Genomic DNA, 13,822 nt, shown 5'->3' with positions numbered 1-13,822 from the left:
TTAATTAAAAATGTTTCAAAATGTTTTTTCGTTTATATTTTTTAAAAATTCGACGTAGAAGGCAGACGTGTTAAATTGTGGCTTTGGAATGCAGGACTGCGGATGTTAACCATTTTTAATATCTTTGTCTAGGAGTAAAAAAAAAAAAAAAAACATTTTAGTATTTTTAAATATATTTTATTACCAAAAAAATTGTAAAATTTATGTTTTTAAGGCTTCTCAGAGAGAAATTTTAAATGTTTATAAAAAAAAATATGCGTTTACATCATAATCTCACTTCTTAGATAGTAACATTAAACATTAAAATGATTCTTTTTTATGAATGCTATAAAATTTAACAATGCTCATATGACTATTTATAAGAAGGTGAAAAAAGTAAAGGTTTAAATAAATAAAATAATCAAAAACCATATCAAGCTAAATAAAATTAAAATCAATTCAACTACATAAATTGAACACAAATAAATTCAACAAAAAATAATACCGACTATATCATTTGTTATAAAATGTCTCTGTGACAAGTTTTTGTCTTGTCTCTGTGACAAGTTTCTTAGTTTTATCGTTTTCTGTATGTCTCGTTGACTTCTGTTATGGCTGATGAACGGATGGAGACGGATCGTGCCTCTGTTGATATGGCTAGTTTGACTCTAGCAGATGATGAGGAGGGTGTGGTGATTGTGGATGACGAAGTGGGGCAGGAGTATGGGGATTCTGACCTTTGCGTTGTTGGTCGTTTCCTAAACGCTCGACCGGTCAATTTTACGGCAATGAAGCATACTTTGGCTGCACTTATGCAACCTGCCATGGGGATGTCTGTGAGAGAAATCAATGGAGGATTGTATGTATTCCAGTTCTTTCATAAAGTCGATATGAATAGGATTCTTGATATGAGTCCTTGGACCTTTAATAACAATCCTCTTATAATGGAGAAACTTGGTGATTTTGAGAATCCATGGGATGTTCCACTGAATCATATGTATATGTGGGTAAGGGTCTTTGGCCTGAAATCTGGGTTTCGCTCGGAAAGCGTGATGAAGACTTTGGGGGATGCGTTGGGGGAGTTTATCGAGGCAGACCCAGAAAATTTTACGATGAAATGGCGTGAGTATTGGAGGATTAGAGTGCGGTTAGATCTCAGTAAACCAATCAAAGAATCGATGACACTGAAGAAGGAGAAAACAAAAGAGGCTATGGGTATCAGTTTTACCTATGAACGAATCCCTACATTCTGTTTTTTATGTGGGATTATTGGCCATGGAGAACGATTCTGCCCTCTCCTAGTTAGTGTTAATGGTGCTCTCATACCCAGAAAATTTGGCCCCCACTTACGGGATAGCTACCGGCGAACTAATAGTTTGATTGGTTCGAAATGGCTCCGGGATGAGCCTGGCATGGAGGAGGCGGTTACCGGCGGGAAGGAATGTGGGTTTGGTGGTGGAGGTGATGGAAAAGGAAAGGCGGATTCGAAGGGAGTCAACCATCTCGCTAAAGGAAAGAATCCCAATAGTTCGGGAGGAATGCAAGGCGGGGATGAGGGGGTTTTAAAAGAAGTGAATCCTTCTTTAGTTAATACAGATAAGTCAATGATAGAAGAGGAGATTCTGGATGATTCTATCCAAATTAATGACCCTAAAAGAAGGAGAACTGGGCTTGGAGAGCCTCTGGAGGGAGAGGAGATTGGCCCATCGGGAGGTGATGTTGAGCCCATTGAAGATGATAATCTTTTTAATGATAATTCTAGTTTTACAAGTACCCATTCAAGCAAGGGACCCAATGCTTCAAAAAACGGGGGGAAGGCGGGATCTGGTTTCCAGACCCGCCGCAAGAAATGAGTTGCTTAAGCTGGAACTGCCGCGGACTAAATAATGATAAAGCTGTCCAATTCCTTAGACAGCTTACTATGGAGAGACGGCCAAATTTTATTTTTTTAATTGAAACTCTTTGTTTGTCTTTGAAAATTGAGGAAATTAAAAATATTTTGCATTATGATGGTTTCTTTGCTGTTGATTGTCATGGGCGTAGTGGGGGCCTTGCCCTCCTCTGGAAAGGTGTTGACGCTATCCACTTATTGGGATCATCACCTAGATATATTGATGCTGAAGTTAGAATTTTTGGTCTTGATCCTTGGCGGTTGACAGGTTTTTACGGGGAGCCTGATAGGAACCGAAGGAATTTGTCGTGGGATGTATTAAAATATCTAGCCTCCTGTAATACATTACCCTGGGTCTGCATTGGGGATTACAATGATATTATGGGGCTTAGTGAGAAGGTTGGAAGACTGGGCCAACCTAATCATCTAATTCAGGGATTTAGGGAGGCAGTTGGGCATGCTGGGCTTGTGGATATTAAGTGTGATGGCTATAAGTTTACTTGGGACAACGGACGGCAAGGCAGGGACCACGTTGAAGCTAAGCTTGATCGCTGTATGATTAATGCTAGTTGGAAACAACTCTTTAGCCACGCTACTGCGTCTGTACTTGATATATCTTCCTCTGATCACTTGCCCATATTATTAACCTTCCGGATTTATGTTCGAAGAGGGCGGGTTCAATTGTTTCGATTTGAAAATGCTTGGGTCAAGGAACCTGAATGTGTTGCTCTGGTGGAGGATTGTTGGCATGACCTGCAAACTGTGAATCTCATTCCTAAACTTGCATCTTGTAGTCGAGCCCTAGACCGTTGGGGGAAGATTTATAAGAGTAAGTTTAAGGATAGTATTGATTCTTGTCGACAAGAGATTGCTCGTCTTAGAGGGAAGAGGGGGACTGAGGACCGGCGTAAATTTTTGGAAGCTAAGGCTCGATTTGGTGAGCTGCTCCAGCAACGAGAAATTTTCTGGAAGCAACGAGCTAAGGTTGAGTGGTTACGCGAGGGGAACAGAAATACAAAATATTTTCATGCTAGAGCCACTGAGCGGAAAAAGAAAAATAGTTTTGAGCAGTTGCGTAATAAGGAGGGTGTGTGGTGTAATTGGGAAAATGGTCTACAAGGAGTTATTTCTGACTACTTCTCGGAGCTGTATACATCCCAAGCCTCTGATTCTTCGTTGATCCTCAACTACTTGCCAAGAGCTGTCTCTGATGAGGATAATATGGAGCTGCTTCGGGGCTTCACAAGAGAAGAAGTTCGTGAAGCAGTCTTTGATATGGGGGCAGAGAAATCTCCTGGGGATGATGGTCTGAATCCGGGATTTTTTCAGCGATTCTGGAATATTATAGGGAGTGATGTTGCTGATTTTTGCATTTCTTGTATCGCGAGTGGGAGAATTCCAGATGAGGTGAACACAACTTTACTTGTTTTGATTCCTAAGAAACAAACTCCAGAGCAGATGACGGACCTACGACCGATTGCTCTCTGCCAAGTCCTTTATAAAATAATGGCCAAGATGGTAGCGAATCGGATGAAGCACTTGCTACCAAAACTAATTTCCCCTTATCAAAGCGCCTTTGTTGCTGGACGTCAAATACAAGACAATTCTATTATAGCTTATGAAGTGTTGCATCACATGCGTGGTAAGAGACAAGGTAGAGCGGGCGAGGCTGCCTTAAAGATAGATATCAGTAAAGCCTATGATAGGCTAGAGTGGGGGTTTCTAAGAGATGTTATGATTAAGATGGGGTTTTCTGTTGCTTGGGTTCAAATTATTATGTCCTGTATTTCCACAGTTAGCTATAAAATTTACCAACAAGGACATTTGATTGGACCGGTGATTCCTTCGCGTGGTTTACGACAAGGTGATCCGTTAAGCCCCTATCTGTTTATACTGTGTGCTGAGGTGCTGTCCAGGTATATTCTTAGTAGAGTAGCGGCGAAGGAAATTCATGGTTGTTGTGTGAGAAGGGGGGCCCCAGAGATTAGCCATCTGTTTTTTGCTGATGATAGTGTTCTGTTCTTTAAAGCTACTGAAAATGAGGCTGTGAGAATTCGAGATATGCTACAAACCTATGAAATGGCCTCTGGGCAAGCTGTTAATCTTGCTAAGTCCCTAATATATTTTAGTCCGAATACCCCAGTGGAGTTTCGGGAGAAGATTTGCCAAACTTTTAATGTTAGGGAGAATGAGAATCTTGGGAATTATTTGGGCCTTCCTACCTCAATTGGTCGTAATAAGAAAGAGATCCTTTCTTTTGTCAAGGATAAAGTTTGGAAGAGAATTCATTCTTGGAAGAATAGGATGTTATCTAAAGCGGGTAAAGAAGTGCTAATTAAGACTGTCCTTCAAGCTATCCCAAATTATGTTATGTCATTGTTCTTATTGCCTATTGGTACTTGTGAGGAGCTAGAGAAAATTTTTGCTGATTACTGGTGGGGGAAGAACGAGCATGGAAATCCTAATCTTCATTGGATGTCCTGGGAACGCTTATGCAAACATAAGTCTCGAGGGGGGATGCAATTTAAGAGGGTCCATGAATTTAATATTGCTATGCTTGGTAGGATCGGATGGCGGTTAATACAAAATCCCCAGTCTTTGATGGCCCAGGTCTTGAAGGCGCGTTATTTTCCAAATAGGAGTTTTATGGAGGCTGAGCTAGGGGTTTACCCAAGTTACACTTGGAGGGGCATATTGGCGGGTAGGCAGATATTGAGGAAAGGTCTCTGCTGGCGAATTGGTTCTGGGCGAAACATTTCTATCTGGTCCGATCCTTGGATCCAGGATGTTGATAATATGAGAGTCACTACTGAGTTCAGTCCAGAGAAACGGGTATTTATGGTTGAAGACTTGCTACAAGATGGTAGATGGCATAAGGAGCTAATTGAGGAGAGTTTTAATGAGAGGGACGCTAAATATATTCTCTCGATTCCCGTTAGTAGGAGTGCAACGGATTCATGGTTCTGGCTTTTGGACAGAAATGGCATATATTCGGTAAAAACTGCTTATCGCAGTCTTATTCAAGAGATCCCATCGAGAGTGGAACAAAGTGCTAGCCTTATGTGGAAACGACTTTGGCGTCTCCATCTACCACCACAGGTAAAGAATTTTATTTGGAGGGCCGGAAACAACATCCTCCCAACCAGATCAGCTCTCCATCAGAAGAGGGTGTCTGTGCCTTTGACGTGTCCACTCTGTAATTTCTACGATGAATCATCTCTTCACCTGCTTGTCCAATGCGACTTTGCAAGCCAGGTTTGGTCCTTCTCTAACTCTGGTTGGTTTCGGCCGCAGTGCTCTAGTTTTCTTGATTGGCTTGTGGCAGTTATGAGATTGTTTAATGATATGGATGTCTGTATGATTTTGGTTGTTTGTTGGGCTATCTGGAATAGCCGTAATTCTGTTATTTGGGCGAACAAATTTAAAACTCCTGCTGCGACTTGGTTTGCTGCGAAACGCACTCTAGGTGACTGGCAGAATGCTCAAGAGAAGAGAGAACAAGGTGCGAGAATTGCTAGGCCACGAATTTGGAAACCCCCTGATCTTGGGTGGATAAAAGTAAATATTGATGCTGCTACGAACGTGGATGACGCGTTTACAGGTGTGGCATTTGTTGCTCGGGATGAACATGGCAGGTTCGTAGCTGCTAGGAATAGCCGAATTGTTGGTCTCTTCTCTCCTAGAGTGGCTGAAGCTATTGCTTTCAAAGAAGCTCTTAGTTGGATTCAAGCTGAAGGTTGGACACATGTGTGCTGTGAAGGTGATTCTTTGGATGTTGTTCATGCGATTGAGTCTGCTTTTTTGCTGGATTTAACGTCTTTCGGTGCTGTTATTAATGATATCAAAACTCTTGTAAGGTCTTGGCGTGGTAATTGTGGAGTTGCTGCAGTTCCAAGAACAGCTAATTCGGCTGCCCATTGCTTAGCTCAGGCTACTAGAAATCCTGTTTCTGTTGGTGCGTGGAGAGGTGTTCCACCCAACTTTCTAAATGTTGTTTTGTTAGCTGATCTAAATTAATAAAACAACGCATTTCCCTCAAAAAAAAAAAAGAAACGTAGCATACAAAACATAAATGAAACACAAAATTAATTATACTATTGAACACTAAAATATTTATCAAACCCATAAATCTATATAGCGGAAAACAAAATGAAGCAAACAAAAATAAAAACCAACTACTAAATGTAAAATTAAAATACAAAGAAAAAATGAGAAATATGCAATATTAAAATAGAGTTTTAAAAGCATAATCAACTATGCACGTAAAGATTCATAAGAGAGAATGTTACTGAGCTTAATCAATCATAGTGTGTACAAATATAAATTATCAGATATAACGGCACGGTTTCAAAATACTAATACTATCAAAAGTCATCTCTCTTTTGACAGCAATATGAAACCCTCACCCAACCTAAATTCATGAAAAAATTTATATAGAAAAATGAACTACACGAAAAAACAATAAAATCACCAAAATAAGACACAGTTTATAATACATGCCAAACAAAAAGAGAAACCCTAACTAAAACCAAAACTTGACTTTCTCTCATTCCTTCTCTCTTTCCTCCTTTTCGTTGCCTAAGATACAAGTCACGCTTTCTTTGCGAACTTTTTAAAATGATTTATGATGGCTAAATTATACGATATTTATGATAAATTATTATATAATTATTAAAATTTTATTTTATAATAGGTGGAATAAATATTTTTATTTTAATTATTTATAAATTCAACAATACTTTTTTTTATTAATGATATTAGTTTTTTTCCTTATTAATAATAAATTAAGTTTAGAAACTAAGTTTAATTAAATTAAACTTAACATATTTTATTTTTTAATAAGCATATATATTATAACAATAAAATATTTTTTTAATTAATTTTAACCATAGTAAAAATTTATCTTAACTCTTTAAACTCATATATATAATTTTAGATATTTTTAAGTATGCAATATTGAGTATAAATATTTAAATAAACTTTTAATTTTAATAGATATTTCAAGAAGTAAAAAATGCTATTAAAATTAAATTAAATTAAAATACTGTTTTGTTATTTAAATATTTTTTTAATAAAATTTAAAATATGTGAAATTTAATTTAAATTTAAAATTATTAAATTATTAAAAGAAAACAACATAATTTCAAAGAAAAAATGATATAATTAATAAAAATACATTATTGAATTTAATAATGATAAATAAATACTTGATTATAACAACTTAATTGGCTAAATTCTCACTTTTCTATTGATTATTTGTGATTATGTAAATATTTGTTGAGATATTAGATAAGCCACATTTGCTGTTAGCGTAAACCTTGAAATATGTTATTTAATTAAAATAAAAATATATGTACAAATAAAGTGTTAAATCATTTATTTTATTTTATTTTTACGATTAATTTCTAAATGCACTCTAAAATTTTATTTTATTTCCATTTATTCAAAATAATATGTTTGTTGAATGTTTGACTTCCCCTATATAATTAACCATCCAAATTAAAAGTTAATGCCAAATTTATGAAATCAAACCAACCAAATCGATTCTTAACTTTAAACTAATTCATAATAACAATCATTGTCCATTTATATTTTTCCCACCTAATACTTTGTGTTAATAAAATGAAATAAGATTCTTTAAAGAACGAAGTTATCAAAGTATAGTTGTTATTTTAAAAAAGTTTATAATTTTTGTTGTTTGAAAGTAAAAGAAGAAATCTCAAAGTTTTTTGAAATATTTCTTAATCCATAAAATCAGTAAATTAAAAATAAAAATAATTCAAAATCATACTATATAAATTCATAAATATTTTTAAACACAAATTTAAAATTTGTTTTTAAAATCTGTAAAGACCTTCATTTATATCATAAACATCATTCTGGTTGAGAGAATGAGTTGTGTTCTTGACTTCTCATACTGACACGGCGGCCAAAGATTTTTTTTTTTTTTCTTTTACATTTAGGGTTCCGTTTCTTAAAGGAAAAATAATTTTTAAAAATATATTTTTTCATATTTTTTTACTATTTAAAATACTTAAAAAATTAGTTATTAAAAAATATTTTTATAATTAAAAGAATAATTATTTCATTTAAAAAAATTATTTGTATTAAAAAATGAAAATTTTATCAATACAATATATTTTATATTTTAAATTATAATTAAATAATAAAAATAAATTATTATGAAAAAATATTTTTGTAGAAAATATTTTTTTAAATATAAATTATTTTTATAAATAAAGAGAGGCTAAATTTTTTAATATATACTAAAATATGGTGAAAATAAGAAATGATGCATAGCTTAAAATTATTAAATCCAGCAGCAGCCAAACAAGACCGACCAGGTCCCACTCCCCACACAACAAATGCTAGTGCACCACGCCCTGCAGCAAAAATACTAGCTACGTGTCAAGGGAATCTTCAAAACGACACAGTTTTCAATGGTCAAACTCTTTGCAGCAGTAGCAACCAGCCGAGATTGCTGCCCTGCCTGCATAACTCTAAAAGACCTTGGCTTGAAAAATTAGTCCAGCCAATCCTTATACAATCTAACATAATTAATTTATTATATACTTTTATAACATGTTATTGTAATTATCCTTGAAAAAGCATTTTTATAAAATAAAATAAAATGCAAAGAACACTAACCATAACTATTATGTAATCCATCAATCTGAATCAGGATTTTGAAAGCCTACTTTCTCTTTCTTCTTGCTCAACACAATGGTTATGGACATGCCAGATTATAGAAGCTATCAGTTAATGATTTGCACAAAATAACGTAGGCCTGTGAAATGAGAATGGCCGCTCAAACCAAACAATGCCCTCAAAATGTAATAATCAAAACAGGAAAATTAAAATTCTCCATATATAAATGTTTGTAATTATATATATTTGGAAATTGAATACAAGGCTTAGATAGTTAGAGGCATGCTTCCAGATTTGGACTCTGCATACATAAGATTCAATTGAAACAGAAGGGATAGCATTACAACCAGGACACCTCCGTCACCAAAGGCCAACAGGATGATGAGGGTAAAATTTCAAATCATCTGCTTGCCATCCAAAATTCTGTAGCTGCAAATTTCAATGAGCAAGAAGAGAAAACACTTGGAGGAGATGCAAATTTCAACCATCTCCATCCAAAATTCTTCTATACGAGAAGGTCCGGAACTATTATTAGGAGCTGAAACTACCCAACTGGATTATCATCACAGTTATATCATCAATTGAACCCCTTCTCGATGACAATTGGCTCAGCTCTTTACAAGCAGAGGATAGTTCTGGCTGGTTAACACCCATGCATAAAGGGCGAACTATATCTACTGCCTCCTGATTAGTTACCTGGAGACGAGAAGAAGAAAAATCAATCTTGAATCTAAATGATAGAATATAACTTTCCAAAGCAAGCACACTTGATTGAGTATAGTTTTAAGACAGTAAAATTACCTTGTCCCAGAGGCCATCAGAGGCTAAGATCAAGAACTCGCAGTCAGGCTCAATCTTTAAAACTTTAGTTTCTGGTTCTGAAATCACCCACTGTTTCAGACTTCGATCTCCAATTCCTCTAGTTACAGCGAGAGTCCCTTGTATTCTCCAAACACCACGGCAGATGTCCACATAACCACCCTGCAAAAACAAAATCAAGAAAATATAATCAGCAAATGAGTCGGCTCAGCTACTACATTTGCCAATAATTGCAAGAATTGGAATTTGATTGCTTACCAAGGCTTCTATTCTGTCTCTCTCGTCTTTCCTGGCAGGCTGGTGGTCTGATGTGAGAGCCTCAGCAACCCCACCGCGACTCATAACAGCTCGACAGTCACCCGCATTAGAAACCACAAGGTTGCCGTTATGAATTAAAGCGGTGACACAACAAGCACCACCACCAACGTTTTGCTTGAGGAACTCTCTATCTGTGGTCAAGTACCCATCTCTAATTGCCATTTCAATTCCCGTTTTCTCTTCGCTTATGCTTGAGACCACGGCCATAATGTTCTTCTCCAAATTCTTAGAGGCGAATTCAGCTGCTTTTGCACCTCCGTGCCCATCAAAAACGCCGAAGAAAGCCTATAAACGCATAAATGTATTCAGGTCAGCTTCAGATTGTAAAATCAGATTATCAAAATAGAAAATACAATTGGGATATCATTATGTAATCATTACAATTTCTTACGCTCAATTAAATTGATAGAGGGGAAAAAAGGGAGCTCCTTTTTCTATTTTAATTGTATTACTTTTCACGGAAACCAAACAAAACAAAGCCAGAAAGTGATTTTTAGAAAGGGTACCCGTTTATAATCTGCGTTGACATCAATAGAAGCAGAGAATCGATCCTCCATAAGCCCTCTTCTCCCTCGTTTACAATAAACCGAATACCCATCCCCTTCGGCCTCCATAACCTCCATCCTCTCCTCCTCACGCCTCGACGTCTCTAAACCAAATCCCAAAATCCCAGCCACCACCGGTATAACAATCCTCCCCGGTCTCTTCCTCTTTAACACCGCAGCGGAATTCGCTTCCAACCCTGTTTCATTAACGCGAATCACCAAAGGCGATCTCGGGGAGCCAGAAGGTGCAGACAATGACGGTTGTAACGACAACGATGTAGGGGATTGAGACCCAAGGATTGTAGGAGACGGACATGGCTTGATGAAGATGGAAGGGATTATCGGCGATGAAAAAATCGGCGATTTGGGCACCTGTACCGCCACCAGGCCTGCCATCTCGTTTTGATTTCGGTTTCAAAAGGTAACTAAATTTCTGATTTGCGTCCCCTCTTCCGTTCTTTGCGTTTTTATAACTGCTGCCGAAGAAAATAAACCGGGAACGTTATATATATATATAATGCATGAAGCTATGATACGGCGTCGTGTTTCATGTGACATGGATTTGACCTGTGATTAAATGCTGGCTCTTTTTTTTAATAACTTAAGATTATTATTAATTAGATTAGATTGGATTAGGCAGAGCGTGAAAAGGTACGGGTTTGACTTTATAGCAGGCAAGCAAGAGAAGAGCATCAGCGAGTAGAGAGTCGAGTGCTGTAAACGCGCTTTGAACGAGAGTGATATTTGGTAATATATTAAAGGAATGAAAATGTGCAATATTATTATTAATTAATGGGTTGAGTTATATGGACTAAATCATTCAATGGTCAAAGGCGTTAATTTCTCCGGCTCTTGGTTGGAGACTCGGTCTCTCTCTCTCTATATATATATATAAATTTTATTTCTTCTTCTTTTAATAAAAAAAATTAACTGGGCACCTGCTAAGTGATCTTTAATTATACACGTAGCAGATTCTTGTTGGACCACGTCGCTGGTCAAAGCTCCGGAGTTGATAATTTAAGCCGGTGATTATGTGAGACTACGGTTTGCGGTCGGTGTGCATGTGTTTAAGGGTATTTTTGACTTTTAAGCAACATAAATAATTAACAATAAAATTATAATTTCTATATCTCAGAAAAATAAACTTAATATCAATATAATTAAAATAATAAATTTAAATTATATCAATTAATTAAAATTATTTTAATAAACTAATTAAAATATTTTCTTTAACGTTAAATTAAATTTGAGTTCCCATTTTAAAGTAAATATCACATACACAAATATAATTATTATAGTTATTTATCTTTTATTTTACTTAATCTTTTTTATATTATAAAAATAAGATATTTTCAAATATTAGTACGTTCAAAAATTCATACATTATCCACTATGATCGTTAGTCATAAAAATATCAAAGAAAAATTATGTTAAAAAAAATTAACTAATGTCATTGGAGTTTTCTCAAGCCTATAAAATAAAAGAGTTTTAAGACTCTGTTGTTGTTTAATAATAATAATTAAAAAATAGTCAGAGCACACTTCTTGAAAAGAGAAAAGTTGAATTATATATATATTTACATATATTGCAAACGATTTAACAATTAATTAATTGGAATATCCAAATAAAAACAATATTTTTAGTACTAACCTAAGGCCGGCCCACTGCAAAATTTCCAACAGTGTCACAAGTAGAGAAAGGGCGCGTACTTTGACGCGCCACCAACGGATACCCGCAGGCCAGGTTGTGAGAGGCAAAATCCACCAGAGGAAAAGGCCAAAAGAGTTGAAAGAGATAGCCGGCGGCCGGCGGCGGCTAAATAAGAATATTTCAGAACAATAAAAGTAAAGTGAATTGTTAAAAGGAAATTTACTACTTCAACTTTATAAAAATTCATTAATTAATTTATTAATTTTAAAAAATATTTAATTTATCTCATAATTTTTATATTTTTCATCTATATTAATAAATAAAATATTTTTTATTAACTTTAATTTTTATTAAATAATAATAAATATTTTAAATATTTATTAAAAAATAACATTTAATAAAATATTAATTTAAAAATAACATAAAATTAAGTAAGATTATTATAATAAATTTATATATTATTAGAAGCTTAGAAATTAATTATTAAATATTTTATAAACACGAAAGACGTTATAAATTAATTAGAAAATATTTAATAGCTAAAATTTATAAAGTGATTAATTAATATATTTTAAAAATATTAAAATATTTTAATATATTTTTTAAATTAACAATTAATTAATTTACCTAGGACTAAATTAAAACAAATCAGACATGGCCTTAACAAATACAGATCTTTATTTGTTATGTCATGGGTTATGAATAGTCTCGTTCCTCGCATAGAAAGATTCGCATTTTGATTAGGTAAATTTAAATAAACATCAGCTAATTAGGTGCCGTAGAAAGATTTTTTCCATTACCGGCAGCTGATATCGTCTTCTCGAAAACCATGTACTGGCTAAGTCATACGTTGTCTTGAAACAAAGAAGAGCAAAGACCATAACATTATTATTATCTGAATCTTCGCACAACCAAAAAAAGCACAGCTCTATAAGAATTGAAAGATTTATAGATGACTTGGTAATTTGGCGGCTAATACGGACAGCTATATAAATCCGAATTTATCAACTAATGACACTTAGCTATTACCAAGAAAAATATTTTGTTTTTACTTTTTGATATCCCACTTTTTATAAATAAAATACAAAAAATAAATAAACATTAAATATTAAAATATGGTAATACTTCATATGTGTTTTGAAACGTTTTTATAAATATTTCTGATTTTAATTTTAATTATATTTTTATTAAGTATTATTATTAACAGAAAACCAATTTAAAACTTTTATCTAATTAAATTTATTTAATATTTTATTTTCAAAAATAAAATAGTGTCTAATAGAAGGATGATATATAAGTGGACAACTTAAAAATTTTATTTTTCATTTAAACTTTTAATTTTGATGAGAAAAAAATAAAAATAAATTTACAACAAATAGTCATTTATCATATAATATTAAATATTTATAATTTATAAAAAAATTGAGTAGACTATAACTTTTTATTTTAATACTTATAAACATTGAATTTAAAAAATTTATTTAACTAAATGAGTTACCATATCACGTTTATTTAATTTTAAAATTTCACTGTACATATTTTATTTAATATAATTTTTAATAATAAATTTACTTATAAATTAATTATTAGTCAATTAACCATTTATCAATTATTTATAAGTATTTTAACAAAACATGTCATTATTATAAATTTTAAATACTTATAAGTTCTAAATAGTTGTAAGCATTATAAGTTATTCTTTATAAAAAAAAGTCAAAACACCACTTAAGTGTGTGGGTATACAATAAAAGTCACATGTTTTTTATCAGTTTTTTTATATAAGAGTTTATAATTTAATTTTTATCAAAATAGTATATCATAATATTATAATATAAAAAATTATAATATAAAAATTATATTAAAAATAATATTTTAATATAAATTAAATTATATATTTTAAATTATAAATGAATGAAATCACATTATAATTATTTTATATTTTTCTAATAATATTTAAAATATATCGGTATTT

The 13,822-nt window shown here is 33.4% G+C and overlaps 1 protein-coding gene across 1 annotated transcript; it reads right to left on the bottom strand.

Annotated features, from left to right (window-relative positions):
* Window positions 1–8,704: 8,704 nt before the first annotated feature.
* LOC110618625 (probable protein phosphatase 2C 30) lies at window positions 8,705–10,687 on the bottom strand. The gene is made up of 4 exons (XM_021761799.2): window positions 10,162–10,687; window positions 9,596–9,940; window positions 9,320–9,499; window positions 8,705–9,214 (listed from the first exon to the last, which is right to left on the bottom strand). The coding sequence occupies exons 1-4, from the start codon at window positions 10,594–10,596 to the stop codon at window positions 9,050–9,052; spliced, it is 1,125 nt and encodes a 374-aa protein (XP_021617491.1). The 5' UTR covers window positions 10,597–10,687; the 3' UTR covers window positions 8,705–9,049.
* Window positions 10,688–13,822: the final 3,135 nt, after the last annotated feature.

Source organism: Manihot esculenta, chromosome 7 (genome assembly GCF_001659605.2).
Source record: "Manihot esculenta cultivar AM560-2 chromosome 7, M.esculenta_v8, whole genome shotgun sequence".
Taxonomy (NCBI): domain Eukaryota; kingdom Viridiplantae; phylum Streptophyta; class Magnoliopsida; order Malpighiales; family Euphorbiaceae; genus Manihot; species Manihot esculenta.
Note: the sequence above shows the minus strand (reverse complement) of the source record. Positions and strands in the feature narration are given on the sequence as shown.